General features: G+C 46.0%; 1 protein-coding gene across 2 annotated transcripts in view; it reads right to left on the bottom strand.

The window, feature by feature from the left end:
* PAIP1 (poly(A) binding protein interacting protein 1) overlaps positions 1–19205 on the bottom strand; it is a 60790-nt gene that overhangs the window by 19310 nt on the left and 22275 nt on the right. For both annotated transcript variants that reach the window (XM_088469435.1, XM_088469434.1), the window contains exons 3-5: positions 9395–9592; positions 8444–8556; positions 4187–4298 (exon numbers count right to left, since the gene is read on the bottom strand). In XM_088469435.1, the coding sequence (XP_088325561.1) occupies positions 4187–4298; positions 8444–8556; positions 9395–9592 (423 nt within the window). The remainder of the gene's footprint in view (positions 1–4186; positions 4299–8443; positions 8557–9394; positions 9593–19205) is intronic.

Here is a 19205-nt window from a genome sequence, read left to right as displayed (position 1 = left end):
GGACCGTATTAAATTATGCTGTTCGTTCCACTAGGAGAGAATCAACTTTTGCAGAGGCCCTACTATGTCGAAGGTCAATACCATTGATCCCAGCACCTGCATTACTGACAAAATGGATACTCTTCGCTTGCGTAGCAGCATGTGTATATGCTTTGATAAGGCCCCAATCTTGCAGATACACCCTTTGTGCCTGAGAATCTAGTAATAACCCCATCCTTGTTGGGACACAGGAACTGGGACTATTACCCCTGCCTGTAGCAGGGAGTGAATGGCTTCCTGAAAAGCCAAGGCGTTGTCCACATCTGATGGAGGCTTTGTGGCAAAAAACTTCTGGCGGGAATGTCTCTTGAAAGTGAGGGCATACCCCTGAGAGACCACTTCTCGGACCCAGGCATCTTTAGTTGTTTGATGCCAATAATCCGCAAACTGAAGAAGTCGGCCCCCCACTCTGGAATCCCCCAGGAGGAGACCCGCTCAATCAGGCCGAGGGCTTGTTGTCTGGCTTAGAAGCTGAACGTCTTGCCTTAGTTTGTCGCTCTGACTTACGAAAACTAGTCGGCCTAAAAGAAGTCTGTACTTTACCTCTTCCCTGAGGATGGAAGGACTGAAAAGAAACCTACCTAGCTCTACTATTTGACTTAGATGGCAGAACTGCTGACTTTGAAGCCGCCAGAGTAGAAATTATGTTATCCAACTCTTCTCCACAAAGTACTTTTCCATGAAAAGGTAAAACTTCCAGCGCCCTCTTTGATCCTGTATCAGCTTTCCAAGATGTTAACCAATCGGCCCTGCGTGCCACTATGGATGCTGCTGATGCCTTAGAAGCTAAAATTCCAGAATCCACTGCAGCTCTTCCCATATAAGAAGCCGCTTCCCGTATGTGGGAGATATTCATCATCTGTTCTCTGGTAGCATTTGGAAAATTCTCTACTAATGTCTCAATCCATTCTTCAACAGCCTTAGCTACCCAGGCTCCAGCTATAGCTGGACGGGTAACAGCTCCAGATGAGAATATTGCCTTAAGACAAGCTTCAATCTTTAACTGTGGAATCCCTCAGAGAAGATGCTGATGAAATCCACAGTAGGAGGTACCTCCCACTTAACACAAACAGAAGGTGGGAATGGATACAATGATTTTATCCTCTTATCTACACAAAAATACTTCTTATTATGGTTACCCCATGCCTCCTCAATAAGCTCAGTGAGCTGTTTAGACACAGGGAACTCCGTTTTGACCACCTTCCAGTGGTGATTAAACACTGGAGTCTTCTTACTATGAGCTGGTTCATCATCCTAAATATCTTGGACTGATTTAACCACCCTCACCAAAGTAGTAACATCCACAGTAGATGGATGATCCTCCTCCCAGAAGTAGATCCTGGAGGAGAGGAATCCTGTGCTTCATCTGATTCCTCTGATGATGCGTCTGAAACCATATGTTGGGCAGACTGAGATAATGACAACTTGCGTTTAGGCGTTTTAGGTCACTACTTGTCTGTTATCAACATAAGATGGGGCCATACTCGGTCTAGAATGGCCATCAACATTCCTTACTGCGGAATGCATATGAGGTGAAAACATATGGGGACACCCCATCCAAGAAGGCATCATTGGAGTAGCCAAAACGATCCACCACCTGCATCATAACCTGGGACAAAGAGGATACCCACGATGGCTCTTGTCCAACAACAGGTAAACCGGACTGGTAAGGTGGCACTTTATAACAGTCAATGCACAAACCCTCCTTTTTGTCCTGTGAGGACACATAAGCTTTACATGAAACCAGCACCGGTGGCTCCCCCTTCTGTTTCCCTTTATCTTTTGACATATTCAAATTAAAGGCAAAATCGCAAAGTTATGTGACAGCCTTCACAAAATCTCAATGAATGTGAAGTACTTCAGAAAGAAATAACAGTGATAGTTATAATTGACAGATAGAAATGAAAAACAGGATCAGTCAGGAGCTAGCAAACAGTCACATACAATGCACATGTAATAGAATTACAACATTCTCTAAATCAACTACAGCAACGCAAAGGAATGGTAGGACAGAGCACCGTATACCTTAACCAAGAGAGGCAAACAGGGAGACTGACCCAGACACCCCTGAGACTACAGCTTCCGGGTGCACTGCGTGGTCCTTGAGCGTCTCATACACGTGGAGGGTAGGCGGAGCAAGCCAGACGCGCAAAACCCTTTGTAGGGACTGCGCATGGGTCGTGGGAGGAGTTGCCGGGGGAGCGCCTACCTCCCCTAAGCTGCATTAACCAGCCGGGTACGCTGGCCCCGTGGCAGCAGATCTGCGCCTGCTGCCGACCCCCGGCGTCAGACGATAGGGCCCCGGCTGGTGTAGTAAGGACGCGGACAATCCCTGGTCCTTACAGCAGCGGCTTCTGGTGAGTCTCTGCCACCAGAAGCAAGGACTGTCGCACACGATTCCCCGTAAGCGAGGAATCGCCTTACCTGACATCTCCAAGCATCGGTGCAGTCCAGGTCGCAGCATCGCTGCTAGCTAAGCTCAGCCACGACCTGCCGAAATCACCAGCACAATTACTGATGTTGCGGCCTGGCGGAGGTAGATGGAGTCGCATTATCTGAGTCTTAACACAGACGCTTGGTACTGCCAACTCAAAAATGTAAAATAAAACACTAAAAAGCTTAGAACTGCCTGAGCAGTCCCCTGTTACAACAGTGCGTCTGAATCCTGCCGCACCAAACAACAAACTGAAGTCCTATGGCTAGGGGCGGGGTATATATGGAGGAGGACTCAGGGCTTTCTGGGAGCCAAAGCTTTAACGGTTTGGTGCCTGGTCTTCCAGCCATAATATCCCCCTGTGGATCCCTATGGACCCCGAAGAAGAAACAAAATATTTTTGAAGACTCAAAAGGAGCAAATTACAATGAGAATACAATCAGTAATCAGCATTTCACTCCTTGTCTAATGCAACAGTATGTCCTACACTCAAGCCCTTGTTGAATACACTCTCTCTATATTTTCCTAACCTATCATGTAACAAAAAAAAACCAAAGTTGCATTGGTGTTGCCATACAATGGTGCGACCCAGCGACTGGGAGATGCAATGATACATCTTGCGCACTGTACACACTGCACAATCCGGTGTACGACCGTGCGATGTACTGTTACATGCGGTATGTAACCGCATCGTGTTGTTCATTGCGTTGTCCCATCTGTAGTGCAGAACAGCAGAGAGGACGATGCGGTGAACGGCCTATCAGGCGTACAAACCATATGATGTGTACGATATATCGTTCCGCATCGAAACGATATATTGTGAGATACATCGTATGGTGCGTTACCCAGCTTTAGGGAAAAATCCTCTGACACCCTGAACGATGTGAAGGTTGTAGAAGAGGACTTACATTTACTCAAAGCGACTGTAATAGTGAAAAGTGCCCATGACCACACAGTGGGTGTGTGTCCAGGATCCTGCTTCTCACCAAAGCTCCAGCAATGTGCCAAATTCAAATAAGTACAAGGGGAGCAGCGATTGTTTGCTGGCCACAAACACTGAGAAATCCTACCCAATATTGAGTTACAGTCCCTGCATTTCATCATGAGACCCCCCAAAATTACCCTGATGCCCTATAACAGGGATGGGGAACCTCAGGCCCGGGGGCCCCCAGAATCATTTGGTCTGGCCCTCCCGAGTTTTTTTTCTGCTAGCCTCATCTGGCTAGCAGGGTGCCTAGAATGGTACCCTGCAGCCAGAATCTATGCAGCAGTGTCGCCTGGAGCAACCTTAGGACACTTCAGATGGTCACACTGCTGCCCTTACAGCTCCCTGGAGCATACTCAGTCTGCTCCAGGCTTTGCTGTAATCACTGGCAATTGTGGCTCCGCCCCTGTGTAACAGAGGGGCGTGGCCTAGAGTGGGCCCGCAAATAATGTTATATATATCAAAATGGCCCTCAGCAGAATAAAGGTTCCCCGTCCCTGCCCTATAACAATTGAAAATACATGTATCCGCTCATTAGTAATTAGAAGGTAACTGGCACCAGAGGACGATGGAAAAGATCTGGTTACTCAGCCACCTACCGATCGGCGTGTATCACTATGGAACAAACGCCTCTTTTACGTAGGTGTAAGCCACTTTTTTTAAACAGGTCATATAACATAATAAATAATAAAGAAGGTGTGTTTACCACAAACACATTACTGTCTTACCTCCAGGTTAAGGTAAAGTTCACCCAAAAACAGTACAAAGGCATGAAAGCGCTTCCGTGTAGCTTCATCTCCTTTTGCTGCCTGATCTCTTTTATCAAATTCTGTCTGACACCTAGAGACGGGATTACCATTAGTGATACAAAGCACTGGGAGACAGAATGAACAAGGTACAGCTTCAGAAGCCATCGCAGTAACACTAATCAAATAAAATCGGCTGAACTGAAAGGGTATCTGGGCCCAAATGATGTGCTACTGTAACGCCTTGTATCATTTATGCAGGACCACCGTTGTGCAAAATCCCAGCGTCTTCCACTCCCGAGGATAACGAGCTGGTAAGGAGTTGCCAGATATCTGTAACACGCTGTACATTACATTCTATATGGTCCGAGCTGGCGCATTCGCTTGTTCTGGTGTACTATGAGGTGACCTGTACTTCTGTAACTTCTCTACATTGCTTTGAGCACAACTTTGTTACTTGCTTATGACATTTACTTATTACTGAATGGAAGCTATTAGAATCAAGTAATAATTATATTATTTAAAATGTGTTTTATGTAAGTACATAAGTTAACTAGGATGTAATTTGCTGCACGCTACTGTCCTGTGAAGCACTACTGAATTTCATGACCACAGGGTCTCATGATCTATTTTGCAAAAGAGAAATGAAAGTTCCAGTTATCTCCCTGTTGTTAACAAGGTTATATACGTAAATGAACAGACTTCAAAATGAAGGTAATTCATGGCCCTTTTGAAGGTGGGATGTGTGGCCCTTGTAGTCTATCTGTTTACACGACACTTTCCTACATTAGTGATAGCTAGAATCTGATTAATTTGCTAATGGCAGTGTTTCCACAGTTCCTTTTCATTAATAAAAACAAAAACACTGCGCACTCACATCCCTCATCCCAAAATGTCAGCACAAACCACTCACCTGCTCCAAAATAGCCATAACATGCAGTCACACCCACTTGCTAGGAAAATGCCCCCCACATGCACTCAGACCAGCACAAGCCTCCAGATCTCTGATGTGCACCAAAACTCCCCTCACATGCCACTCACTCACCCGCATATACCAATCAGATCTCATACATAATACCAACTGTCCACATTTTGGAATCATGAATCCCAAAAGGGGTGGGACTTGAGCAGATCAGGGATTGGCCTTATTTTGTTACGATTCTGCTTATCCCAGTGTTGGGACTAGGTATGTTTACTGTAGCCGGCAGAGAAAGGAGGGACAACACAATACACCAACTGCTCTGCAGTGTGACCTCTGTACAGAGTGCACAGGTGGCACACAACGCGGACGTGAGCTGCTTCCGGTAAGTTTAAAGCTGTCCATACACAGAACGTTAATTAAAAAAAATTTGCTATTTGTCTTTTAAGAAAACCCCTGTATAGGGGAGAAACGCGTCAAGGAAAGGAACCAGTGAACTGCTGACTGCTTCTTACATTCCTACTGCACTATTTGTTCAAGTGGTTGTTATCCGGGCACCCCACTTCAAACCAGCTGGATCCCCGCAAGCCCAGCTATTGGCAGCCACCTGTACAACACTCGGCGGCCACTTGACTCCACATCCATCAGCCGCCGGGCTCCTGCCACGTTGGGATGGACACGTGCTTGCTGACTGCTGCTGGTGTCCTTTTCCTCCTGGGGCTCTTGTGCCGCGGCGTTCATCTCCGTGCGGGTTGTTGCCCATCCGCCTGAGGTGTGTGCAGGGGTCGCTTCGGTGGCAATTCTCCAGCCCAGCCTTGGCACCCTTTGTGCACTACTTTGCACCTACATATCAACGGATCTCCGATCTATACCCAGAGTGCGGGCAACAATTGCCATAACGGCGCATATCAGCTGACATCATTGCCGTTATATATCCATCCTGTGAGCCTCTGTGGGGTAAGGAGTTTCAATATACGGAATATACTTGTTGGGATATAAGAGGGACTTGTGACTTTGTTCAGCTACAGAACCACATTTCTAAATACTGGGCAGCCTTATTTGCACACATCTTAGTGTGAATCGTCATTTTCGTTCCATTGGATAATAAGCCAGCTGTTGGGAACTATTGGATACATTTTCTCTGAATTATTATCCTAATTATATGGCTGTTTGTATCATTTATGGCCACTATTTTTAACAACACTTGTTACATGTGTGTATGTTTTATTGAACTGCAGTTCACTATTGAATAAATGTATATATTTGTTACATTAAAGGTGTCATATTTATATAAACACCAGCGCAGATACCTTATTTCTTTTCTCTATCTTGTTTTGAGGGCCTAATGCAGAAGCCCCTCTGGTATCAGCTGCAGGTTTTATATTAGACAGCCATTGAACAGTTAGCGCACCTATCTGTTTTTTCTTTACAGAACTTTAATTGTTCAGCCAATCAAATAACTGTTCTGGCAGCATAGAAGACTGGCAGACCCGGCATGAAGGCGGCTCTGGCATAATACAGGCGGCAGTATGAGGAACTGTGTAGAAGAAGATGGTGCACATTCCTGCATTCTCTGACCTGGAGCAAAGTAAGTGTTTAACAAGTGGGTGGTGGGCGGCAGGGAGGGAAGGCGAGCTGGGGTGTCTTTTGGTGTGGGTTCAGCTAATAATGCAAACAGGGTGGGGGCTGGGGGTGCCGCGAAGGCCAACACTGCAATCAATGCACGGAGGGGGTCCGGAAGGTAGGACTATCATTTAGTGTTCATTAACATTCAGAACCTTACCGCCTTCCTACCCTCAGAAACTGCCTGCCCATAACCCCCTCCTCACCCCCCAGTACCGCCCTAACTATCTACCCTTATCCCCACCCTATCCCCAGCACTGCGTGCCTCTAACCCCCCTCCTTACCCCCAGTACCGCCCCAGCTATCTACCCTTATCCCCACTATATTCCCAGCACTGTGTGCCCCTAACCCCCCTCCTTGGCCCCCAGTACCGCCCCAGCTATCTACCCTTATCCCCACTATATCCCCAGCACTGCGTGCCCCTAACCCCCCTCCTTGCCCCCGAGTACTGCCCCAGCTGCTATCTACCCTTATCTCTGCACTACCCCCAGCACTGCCTGCCTCTAACCTCCTCCTTGCCCCCCAGTACTGGCCTAGCTAGCCACCCTTATACCCATACCCTGCCTGTCTCTAACCCCCTCCTTGCACCGCAGTACTGCACCAGCTGCTCTCTACCATTATCCCCTCCAGTCCCCCAGCACTGCCTGCCCCTAACCCCCTCCTTGCCCCTAATACTGTCCAAACTGCTACCTACACGTACTGGAATGGGTATAAAGTCCCTGACCGTAACTCTATCCTTACCCCTCTAAACCTCCCTTAGTGGTGTCTAAACCTAATCTCCCGCCGTAGGGGAGCCTAACCGTAACCTCCTCCCCTAGGGCAGCCTAACCCTAATCTCCCCCCCTCTAGGGCATCCTAACCCTAATCTCCCCCCCCTAGGGTAGCCTAACACTAAGCCCCTCCCCCCCTTGCGGCTAACGTTAAGGGCGTCCCGGACTCGTTCGGGCTGGCGTCCTCTGCGTTCCGGTGTCGGGATTAAGATAGGCGTCGGTATTTCGACGCCTATCTTAAGTGCCTTGCCGGGATTCAGATGTCATAGTACTCATAGCTACTTCCCCCACTTAACCCCCCTTTCCTACCCCAACTTCCACATGCCCTTATACCCCTGTACCCCCCCCTCCCTGCACCAACTGCTCCCTGTCTCAAGCCCCAACTCAACCCCAACTGCTGCCTGCCCTTAGCCCCTACTACCCCAACTGCTACCTGCTCCTAGCACTGTCCCAACTGCTGTCTACACTTACCCACAACCTACCCCCAGCCCTGCCTGCTCTTACCCCCATCTAGCCCCAGCTCCACCGCAACTGCTTCTTGGAATTAACCTCCTCTACTCCAACTGCTAACTGCCCCCAGCACTGCACCTGATGGCTACATGAGATCAAAGCAATGTACAAGCAATTATAAGCATTCCGTACTGTAAAATATGAGTGTGACTTCACATGGTGTATGTATAGGGCATGTGGGGTGGTCTGATGCTATATGGGGAGCTCAAAAACATATGTAATGGAAACCACAATTTTTTTAGCTGAGCGCGATCACAAACACATAGATTACCTATATAATTAGGGGTATAGCTCTGGAATATAAAAGTCGTGCAAAATATAATATTGGTTGTAGAGTAATAGCAACATGCTGAAGAGCGAAACAAAATACATCCACGGACATAAAGACAGGATAGAATTAGGGACTTTTATATTTACCTCTTAAGCAGTAACTGTCTGAAGTTGCAGTTCTGTGGGCTTATCTGAAGGTTAATTGACAGGTGATTGCACAGACGTGCACCAGTGTAGGAGAAATTGGATACTGAAGTTGCCTTCAAAAGAGAAATATAGGGTTAGAATACATATAGGAAATGTTTATGAAAGCAATTTAAACAATATTTGATTGGAGAGCGATATCTATTTAGTGAGGTGCTGACATTACATGTTAAGTGGAAGCATGACATCTAAATTGCAACATAACCTCCTGTAATTCGTGAATTACAATAAATAAAATACCACAATGAGTATGAACATATTTTTGTTGTTTAAATTACGCCATATTTACAGACATGTATTATAATTTACATCAGTCCCTGCACCATTAAAGTTACAAAGATTACTTTCTCTACCGCCCACATATAACAGGATCCATTAAGCCAGCAACCAATTAACTATGTTTTTGGAAATTTGGAAGAATCTAGAGCAAATGGAGGAAACGCATGCAAATAATGGAAAGAACATACAAACGCTACAGGTATGGCCCCGGCAGCTCTGTGCAAAGCTATCCACCATCCTGCAGAAATAGTCGTGAAAGTAATTAGAGGACGGAGATCTAATTAGGGGGGAAAGTATGATGGAATTGGAGGGCGGAGTGTGGCAAAGAGCAACCACAAAGTGTTTTTTTTCTTAACATAAAGCGTGAATCTGTTTAAAATTATATTTTATTTTTATTATATTTATAACCACCCATATAATATTGCTGCCTCTGTCTCACATGGTAGAGAGCGGCCACACACACACACACAAAAAAACCCCCCAAGAACAAACACTAAAAAAAAATCACATCAATTAAATGCATACTGTGGGAACATCAGGACAAGAGCACATATAAATACAAGAGGAAAACAAAATCACTACATAACTGTTACACAAGCAAAACGCGTTAGTTACCTGCTGATAGATAAGTTCCACCACTTCCTGTAAGGACTCTTCGGTGGTGATCCAGTTACTTAGTACATCTGTAAACTGATAGATTTCTGCCTCAAAGCTCCCAGGCTGTTCAGTTAAATGGTTTAGTAGATCCTGGACGTACTCCGCCATTGTCAGCTCAGGAACAACCGGATAACCTCCGTTTTCTTCCACATAATTCTACGACAGTTATTTACCATAGGTTACCATTTTATACGGTTACAATAAACAAAGCAGAATAATAATAATAATAATAATAATAATTGTATCAACATTTCCAAAATACCAACTTAAGATAAACCATGGAAAAAATGCCTTTTGCGAAAAAAAAAATCAATTAGTGTTCAGAAAACCTCAAGCGGTCTTCTGCTTACAGTGTTCTCTCATAGTGTAATATTTGTAAGTCAAAAACTTTTCTTCTAAAAAATAATCTTATAACAACATGTATTACCCACCTGCTGCTATATTGTATAACAAAATAATTATCAAAATAATCAAAACTCTGACTTCTCCTTATGACACTTATTGAAACTGGTTATTAAGATGGAACAGTCAATGAGATTATGGGGTGTATTTACTAAGCAGTGTTAGGAGACAGAGTGAAAAGTGATAAGGTACCAGCCAATCAGCTCCCAACTGCCATCTCACAAGCTGTTTGAAAAATGACAGTTGGGAGCTGATTGGCTGGCACCTTATCACTTTTCACTCTGTCTCCCGACACTGCTTAGTAACTAGACCCCTAGGAATGCTATAACAGTGTCAAGGAAGAATCTGTAAAATATTGTTATCTAAGCCACGGTGTATTTAAAACATTAAATACTTATTATTGTTTAGCTGGAATACTGATTTATGTAGAGGCATGTTACATATATTAATAGGAAACAAAGTTCCTACGAATTTCCATTTAGGTGACCCCCAATATTCTGTTGACCAGTACACACGGCTGCACCCCATATTCTGGTGACCAGTACCATGTTCAGGTGACTAATAAACAAATGAATTCAATTCTTCTGACTAATGTACACATCAGAGCCTACACTAGTGATAATTATATAAAACCTAGCCCCAAAATTCTGGCTAGTATGGACAGGGCATTTACTCTAATTATTTGATGGGAGTCCCTCACTGCTAATTTACTGTAGTGCTCCTGCTAAAACAGTCTGCTCTGAGACTTCCTCACCCGCGTGCCGAAGTGTCCGGTGGGTGAGAACAGTTGCGGTGACAGATCGCCATCCGCGGAATAGACGCAATGCGAAGGGCATCAATTCACCGTGAGGGGAGAGCTTGAGGGAAGCCCAGAACCTTAAAAGTGCTGGGCACACCCCAAGTGTGACAAATTGGGGGCGTGTCAGACACACCCCCTATCCCAATCTGCAACGCCCCCTTTTTGGTAGCTGCCGGCCAGCAACCCTAGTGCCCTGCTTAACCCGCTTTGTAGCGGGAACACTATACTGGGTCCTACAGGCAGCACACCAGCTGATCAAACTGCGCTGCCACGCTCTTAAGGAGGTTACTCATTAGACGATAAGTTGCCCGATCTGGCGGATCGGGCCGACATAGCGTCCATATCGGCAAGTGTGTACACACTATGTTGGACCATGCACGCTCCCCGTGGGAGTGTGCTCTCCTACCCTTCTGCTTCATGCTGACCCACGGCAGTGGGCTCCTGAGACCTGCAACAGTAAGTGAATAAGGGAACTGGACAAGCAAGCTATTCGCCACAGCCAGCAGGAAGAGGCTCGCCACAGGGTTGGTGGGGAGGGGTGAGTGCTTGTAACTGGCATGAATGGGATGCTGCCCCAAAATTAGCCATGTGTGCTGCTCTCGCATGTCTCTGCTGGTCCAGTAGTTGCAGGCTGAAACACAGTGTGCCAAATCCTGTTGCCTACTTATAGGATTTGCACCGGGGGCACCATATTTTGTGTTTAGGTCTGTGGGCTTGTGACATAGCACTCCAGCTGTATTTCCAGCCCAGTAATCTGATCCACCAGTCCGGATGACATTGCAAGTTGTGTGTGTTAATGTCCCAGTCACGTCAGTCACCTCTATCCGGGATCAAATCTGTCCTCTACCTCAGTGTTCTTACGTTTAGATGATGGAGCTGGCAGATGTGATTAGGTATTAGCTATATTATATATTACAATGGCACTTATGAAGTAGTACATAATTTCTGCTTTTAGATGGCGTTTTCCTGCACTTACTATGCAGCAGCCACATTTCCTTACTGCTAGTTATCCTTTCCTGGGTACACCCAGGTTCTGATCAGGCAGATACACTAGCGGGAGCGCAGATAGTAATGACCCTTCCATACATATTTGCTTGTACAGTATGTTACAATGAGCGTGTTTTAGATCTCACAGGTATAAGGAATTGTGTTAATGACGTTGCTCGGTAATTCTTCTATCCATGTTTACCTCTCAGTTGGAGAATTCAATCAGCCAACGACTAGACCCAATAGTGCACTTAGCGCAGATTTCAGCTCGCACCCTCCTGAAGTGCTGATAGACATATGCATCATCTAGTGCTTCTGGGGCTAGTCGCGGGTGGTAATTGCATTGCCTAAGAGCTATGGAAGCAGGAAGCTCGCTCACTACTGACATCACGAGTGATGTCAGTAGGGCCGCCCACAAACTGCAGGTGTTCCTTCAGGAACGCCTCCGTTTGTTCAGCCACCCCCCCCCCCTCCCCGCCTACAAAACGGGGCGAGATGTCGAACAACATCGACAGCCGCCCCCGTTTGTGGAGAGCCCCGAAGCAAGTGAATTTCTCACTGGCTACGGGGCTTGCGCACCTGCCCCACCATCGACCCGCTTGCGAGCGGGTCTGAATGAGGTCCTTAATCCCCAAAACGAAATTTCCACTGCATTTCAGCCCTGCCACAAAAGGACCAGCTGATATCATGTCAGTGATTTTCTCGTTAAACACAAGTTAGAGTGTTGACGAGGATAAGGCTGGAGATCACTCTGTCATGCTGACCGAGTAAAGCTGGCCACACACTAGACCAGCTTACATTCAACCAGCCAACTAGTTGATTGGTTGGAATTAAAATCTGGTAAGGTATGAAAGCAAATGACAATCATCAATTTGCTCCCAAACACTGGAAAATGGACAAAAACCGTTGTTTGAACAAATTGCTTAGATCAAACATTTAATAAAATTGTCTGACGACCATTTTCATCTATTTTCTGGCATTTAGGAGCAAATTGCTGATCATCATTTATTACCATCCGTTACCAGATTTTCATTCCAACCAATCAACTAGTTGGATGAAAGTTGGTCTAGTGTGTGGCCAGCTTTAGAACAGACTGGAAACATTGAAAAGGATGGTGGAGCTTGAAATCATTGTTCTTCCTCTGTTAATTATGGTTACCTGCAAGGAAACGCATGCATTCGTCATTGCTTTGCACAAAAAGGGCTTCACAGGCAAGGATATTGCTGCTAGTAAGATTCCACCTAAATCAACCATTTATTGGATCATCAAGAACTTCAAGGAGAGAGGTTCAATAGTTGAGAAGGCGGCTTCAGGGCACCCAGGAACGTCCAGCAAGCCAGGACCATCTCAACAGTGCAGAGCTTGCTCAGGAATGGCAGCAGGCAGGTGAGGCGAAGATTTTTGGAAAATGGTCTGGTGTCAAGAAGGGCAGAAAATGAAGCCACTTAACTCCAGGAAAAACATTGGTACAGACTGATATTCTGCAAAAGGTATAGGGACTGGACTGCCGAGGACTATTGTAAAGTTATTATTTCTGATGAATGCCCTTTCAGATTGTTTGGGGCATCTGAAAAAAACACTTGTCCGGAGAAGAAAAGGTGAGCGCTACCATCAGTCCTGTGTCATGCCAACAGTAAAGCATCCTCAGACCATTCATGTGTGGGGTTGCTTCTCAGCCAAGGGAGTGGGCTCACTCACAATTTTGCCTAAGAACACAGCCATGAATAAAGAATGGTTCCAAAACATCCTCTTTAGGGGCCTATCCATTACCCGACTTTATGAACAATCTGACCAAAAGCAGGTGCTTTTGGTCGCATTGTTCACAGAGTCGGGTAATGGATAGCCAGCAAGGACCAGCGATGCGCGTTCACACTGGGTCCTTGCAGACCCCGACTGTCTACTGAACATTCCCGTCAACCTGACGACGGACGTCAGGTTCGGCATGTTCAAGGATAGGGATGTTGGGTTCTGCACTGAATGACCTTCAGTGTACGCCCATCAGCACCTCGGCGACCTGAAGGTCTGAACGTTTGCCGTGCAGACTTTCAGGTCGCGTAGGTGGATACCCCCCGTTAAAGCAACTTCTCCCAACCATCCAAGAACAGTTTGGTTACTAACAATGCCTTTTCCAGCATGATGGAACACCTTGCCATAAACTAAACTAAGTGGCTTGGGGAACAAAACATCAAAATTTTGGGTCCATGGCCAGGAAACTCCCCAGACTTTAATCATATTGAGAATTGTGGTCAATCCTCAAGAGGCGGGTGGACAAGCAGAAACCCCCAAATTCTGACAAACTCAAACCATTGATTAGGCAAGAATGGGCAGCCATCAGTCAGTATGTTGCCCAGAAGTTGATTGACAGCATGCCAGGGGGCGAATTGCAAAGGTCTTGAAAAAGAAGGGTCAACACTGCAAATATTGACTCTTTGCATAAATGTAATGTAATTGTCAATAAAAGCCTTTGACACTTATGAAATGCTTGTAATGTTACTTCAGCATACCATAGTAACATCTGACAAAAAGGTCTAAAAACACTGAAGCAGCAAACTTTGTGAAAACCAATACTTGTGTCCTTCTCAAAACTTTTGGCCATGGCTGTATTTACAGGTGAGATAGATCTGACAATGCTGACTGATAGCGGGGGGCTTTGTATGATGCTGGTCGATACGTATACTTTCAGAGCTGTATAATCTTACATGTTCATAGAATAATATAATAATGACTGCTGCTGGTTTCCATCTGTGTTTCTTCTGTTCCCATGAGCCACGTACTATTGTACCCTAACAACACCTTTGGTGCCTTCAGTGAAGTTTGGGGCCACATTGGCAGCTCAGCAGTAAAGGATACTGAGGGAATGAGCTGCCTGTGTATATTTATACATTGCTTGATGAGAGCTTCCATGTTGTACATGCAGTTGTCTGGTTAGATACTTGAGATCTTTGTACCCTTCTAGTATCCACTGGGTACTGATAGCTCAACATGGACAAATGTCAGGATAAAATCCTCTTTGACAGCCTCTTCCAACCCTGGCAGTGTAGTGTAAGGATTGAGTCTCGGCCCTTGCCTGTGTCACATTCGGAATATAAAGTGGTTTATACAAAATGGCTGTCATATAGACATTGCAGAATCCATTGTCACGTATTTGAGAAGTTATCTCTATATGGATTCACAGGGTGAGCAGGAACATCTAGCCTACTCTGATGAGACTCAGAGAGGGTGAAAATTTAGTCTCCTGTCTACACTCTAGTCCAGGCATGTTAAACTCAAAATACCAACCGGGCCGAATTTTCAAGGTCTATGAGTATATGGGCCGCAAAAAAAAAGTATTAGATGCAATTTTGAAAGGTTTATTATTAATAAAAACCAATACAATGCCCCCTGTAGTAGTGCCCCTTATGCAATTCTACCCTGTATTACAGCCCCTTTTGCAATGCCCCCTGAATTTGTGCCCCTTGTGCAGTTTCCAGTATGCAGTGACCCAGTTATGACCCTTATGCAGTGCCCAGTATGCAGTGCCCCAGTTATGCCCCTTATGTTGTGCCCTCAGTAATGTCCCTAGTATTGCACCTTAAGCAGAGCCCCCAGTAATGCCCCTTTAGGCAGAACCCCCAGTAATGCCCCTTAGGCAGAACCCCCAGTAATGCCCCTTATGCAAAGCCCCCAGTAATGCCCCTTTATGCAAAGCCCCCAGTAATGCCCCTTATTTTGTGCACCCAGTAATGCCCCTTTATGCAGAGCCCCCAGTAATGCCCCTTATTTTGTGCCCCCTCCCAGTATAGAACAGACCCCACTTACCTACATCTTACATACCTCTCTTTACGCTGGCTGCTGGGCACCACTCCCGCGTAGATGCCTGCCGCTCGCATAGCGGGTGACAAGGGTGACGTTATGACGTCACCCGCGCACTGCATCTCTGGGAACGCTGGCCTCTGAAGCGATCAGAGGCTTCTCTGATCGCTTCAGAGACCAGAGTTCCAACACAAATATTATGTGGCCCAGTCATTACCAGAGCTGAGCTCCGATTGCTCCAATGGTGACTGGGCTGCATAATATATGTATTTGGGCCCACATGGCTTGGCCGCATAAATAGCTTCTTTAGGCTGCGGCCGCGAGTTTGACATCCCTGCTCTAGACCATACCATATTCTGAATAGGTCTACCCAGCAGATAGCGCCACTCAAGTCATAGTTATTGGGGGGCTGGGGCTAAAAGCTCTCTAAGGGGTATATTTACTAAAGCTTCTAATACAGACTTGCGGATTGGTGTTGCCCACAGCAACAATTCAGATTCTGTATCATTTTCTAGAATGCAATATAGAAATGATAGACAGAATTGTTAAAGAAGCTTTAGTAAGTTTACCCGATTAAGAAAAGTCAACAGAGGAAATGAGCATCTGAACATGCCGTAAGCACAGCAGGTCATATGAATGTGACACACCAGGATATGCAGGGAGAGAACTGAGCAGAGCCGAAATGTTCATTAACCCATTACGCCCACCCCTCGCCATTACAGCAGACACCTGCACAAACCTACACACCCATCTTTTGTTCGCACAAAGGGATTACAGTAACCCAGGACACCACAGAGGTGCTCAGCCACCATAAGGAGTGGCACGTGATAGCACAGCTCTTGTTGCCCAGCAAAGGAACGCTATGTAAAAGACTGTGGTGCTTCCAGATCCCGAATATCCTCAGTGATCACATGGCCGCCGAGCTATGGGGTCTATTTACTAAGCAGTGTTAGGAGAAGTGAAAAGTGATAAGGTGCCAGCCAATCAGCTCCTAACTGCCATCTCACAGGCTGTGTTTGAAAAATGACAGTTGGGAGCTGATTGACTGGTACCTTATCACTTTTCACTTCTCCCAACACTGCTTAGTAACTAGACCCCTAAATAACAGTAGACAGTGCAGCTGGGTCAAAGTAGCAGCAGTTTAGCTGTTGGGTAATTCTTTGTTAGTTTTTTTTTTACGTTTCGTTTCATCAAAAATATCGTCACAGCAATATTATCAGCTACCGGGAGAATTTACATTCGCATGAAAGCTATAAACGTAAAAAAAACAGTGAGGCTCAAAGACGGACACCGGCTGAGATGTTATTACGCACCTTTTTTGCAATTAAGATTAAAAAGCACAAATGCTCCTCAGAGACGGTGCACAATGATACCTCTCAGACCTCCTCCCTTCTCCTACACATGGGCAGAACAACCGGAGAGGTTAAGACAGGGGTCAGGGAACTTTTACACCTTTCACCCCAAAATATATTTAGATATGCCAACGTTACCCCCTTGATTTGAAAGGGAGGAAATCCTATAGTAGTGCCCCCACAGTTATGCCCCTGTAGTAGTGCCCCCATATAAAGACCCTGTAGTAGTGCCCCCAGTTATGCCCCATATAGTGCCCCTGTAGTTATGCCAGTGTAGTAGTGCACCCACATAATGCCCCTGTAGAAGTGCCCCCACATAATGCCCCTGTAGTAGTGCCCCCACATAATGGCCCTGTAGTAGTGCCCCCATATAATGCCCCTGTAGTAGTGCCCCCATATAATGCCCTTGTAGTAGTGCCCCCATATAATGCCCCTGTAGTAGTGCCGCTTGTACATAAAAAAACAAAAAAAACACTTACCTTAATCCCCGCTCCTGCATCCGCCACCGTCCTGTCAGCCCGGCTGCTCCTCGGAACTATGGGAAAGACATCATGACATCTCTCCCATAGTGCGCATGGAGAGAGGTGGAAGCTGGAGTTCAGAAGAGAACTCCAGCCTTCGGCTAAAGCGGCGCTGCAGGGAAGGAGCCGGGTGTCCGCTGGTAATAACATCTCAGCGGGCGTCCGTCTTAGAGCCTCCCTGCGGCACAGCCGGGATTGCATTTGAATCATTCTATATTATATGCATGCCCGGCTGTCCGTCCATTACCCCCAGGGATTTCATTTTTACTCCATGTGGAGTAATTTACCCATGTTCCCCGACCACTGGGTTAAGATCATGTATTCAGCAACATTTTGTATTGTCATTTATTTGTACTTCAAAGCATCCACACATCAGTTCAAAACAAACTTTTTATCAGATGTGAGATCTGTATAGAACTCCCCCCATACCTGGCTAATACTAGACAACAGCCAACACTGGAAACAGAATGATCTGATTATGGATTACTGACAATTATTTCCATTATCTTGCAAGGTACATGTAATTTGAAGAATGAATTGAGGTGTGAATTAAAGTTGTTTTAACCAATGAATTTTGATACAGCAATGTGTATTATTTCAATTCATGTATTTTGCAAAACTGACTAACACGCTTTGAATAACCCCCTGACTTTAGATCAAAAAATGTTGGGACCCCACCATTATTTTTTGCACTTTACTTTCACTAATCTAAATAAAATGACATGAGGTATCACCATGGAATCCCTTATGTAATTCACTTACTGTGTTTCTCCTCCCGTTTGCGAACCCAGGGCCTGATTCAGACCCGCTCGCGTGCGCTGAGCGCTCGCAAGTGGGTCGATGGTGCATGCGCGAGACCGCAAGCCAAAAGCACTCCTGGGCTAGCTGCAGCGAGACCCTACCGCAGGGTAGCCCATCTTTTTGGCCGCTCGCATAAGCTGTGGGTGGTTACCCATAGCTATGCGAGCGGCCAGGAGGCCGCTCCATTTTTAGGTAGGAGGGCCCTGATTCAGAGCGAGCGCTCTGGTCAGAGCGTCTGGCTCTGAATCAGGCCCCCTGTCTCTACCTCTTGCAGACTGCCGATCCGTCACCACATTAACATACAGAGAATCTATGGTGCCGCCTACTAAGGGCAGGACTACAACAAGGCTGTCAGTCATTCCCAATCGCACAACCAAGTTACAGAGCAGCATCTCCCGCACCCATTACACATGATTAGCAGTCATACGAGGGAGTCCTGTGACATCAAATCATAAGTGACAGCTTTCACGTGGGCATGTTTTGTTGGATGGGTTTGTTTTAGTCTTCATTCTGGCACCCTGCATCTGTTAAAACCTGTGCAATTCCTCTATACTGCCTGGGGTGTCACTCTCTTCTCTGGTGCTTCTAGTACACTCAGCTGATGCAACAAACTGCTGAAATACAGCAGTTTATGTGCTAGAAGCACCAGAGCAGAGAGCGGCATCCCAGGCAGGATGGGGGAACTGCACGGGTTTTAACAGGTGCAGAGTGCCAGAATGAATAGTTAAGTCACCATTAGGTAAAACGTGAAAGACGAAACAAGCGTTTCAGAAAAGGGGAGGAGAAAGCGTCATTTCCATAACATGGATAATAAAAATTTAGTGACAGCTTCAACATTGGCATCACAGTCCCGCAACAAGATCTTACAAGCTATAGAGCCGGGAGTTCTACTGAAAGCAGTATGTGGCTGCCAGGGCCAGTTATCCCATGCTGGAAGTCACAATGCACTAAGACAGGGCTCTGCAGTTCTCCCCGGTATTGCAGTGTGCTCCAACTTTACACTGAAAATAGCTGTTGCACTAGGACTAAACTACACAGACGGTCTTCTCTGAACTCTCATGATAGATCAGACGTGGTTTGCCTGAAGTTGAAGACTAGATTAAATTGTGGCACTG

The sequence above is a fragment of the Taudactylus pleione genome, unplaced genomic scaffold (assembly GCF_031769625.1).
Source record: "Taudactylus pleione unplaced genomic scaffold, aTauple2 ptg000092l, whole genome shotgun sequence".
In the NCBI taxonomy this organism is placed as follows: domain Eukaryota; kingdom Metazoa; phylum Chordata; class Amphibia; order Anura; family Myobatrachidae; genus Taudactylus; species Taudactylus pleione.
The sequence above is the reverse complement of the archived record's forward strand: the minus strand, read 5'-3'. Positions and strand labels throughout refer to the sequence as shown.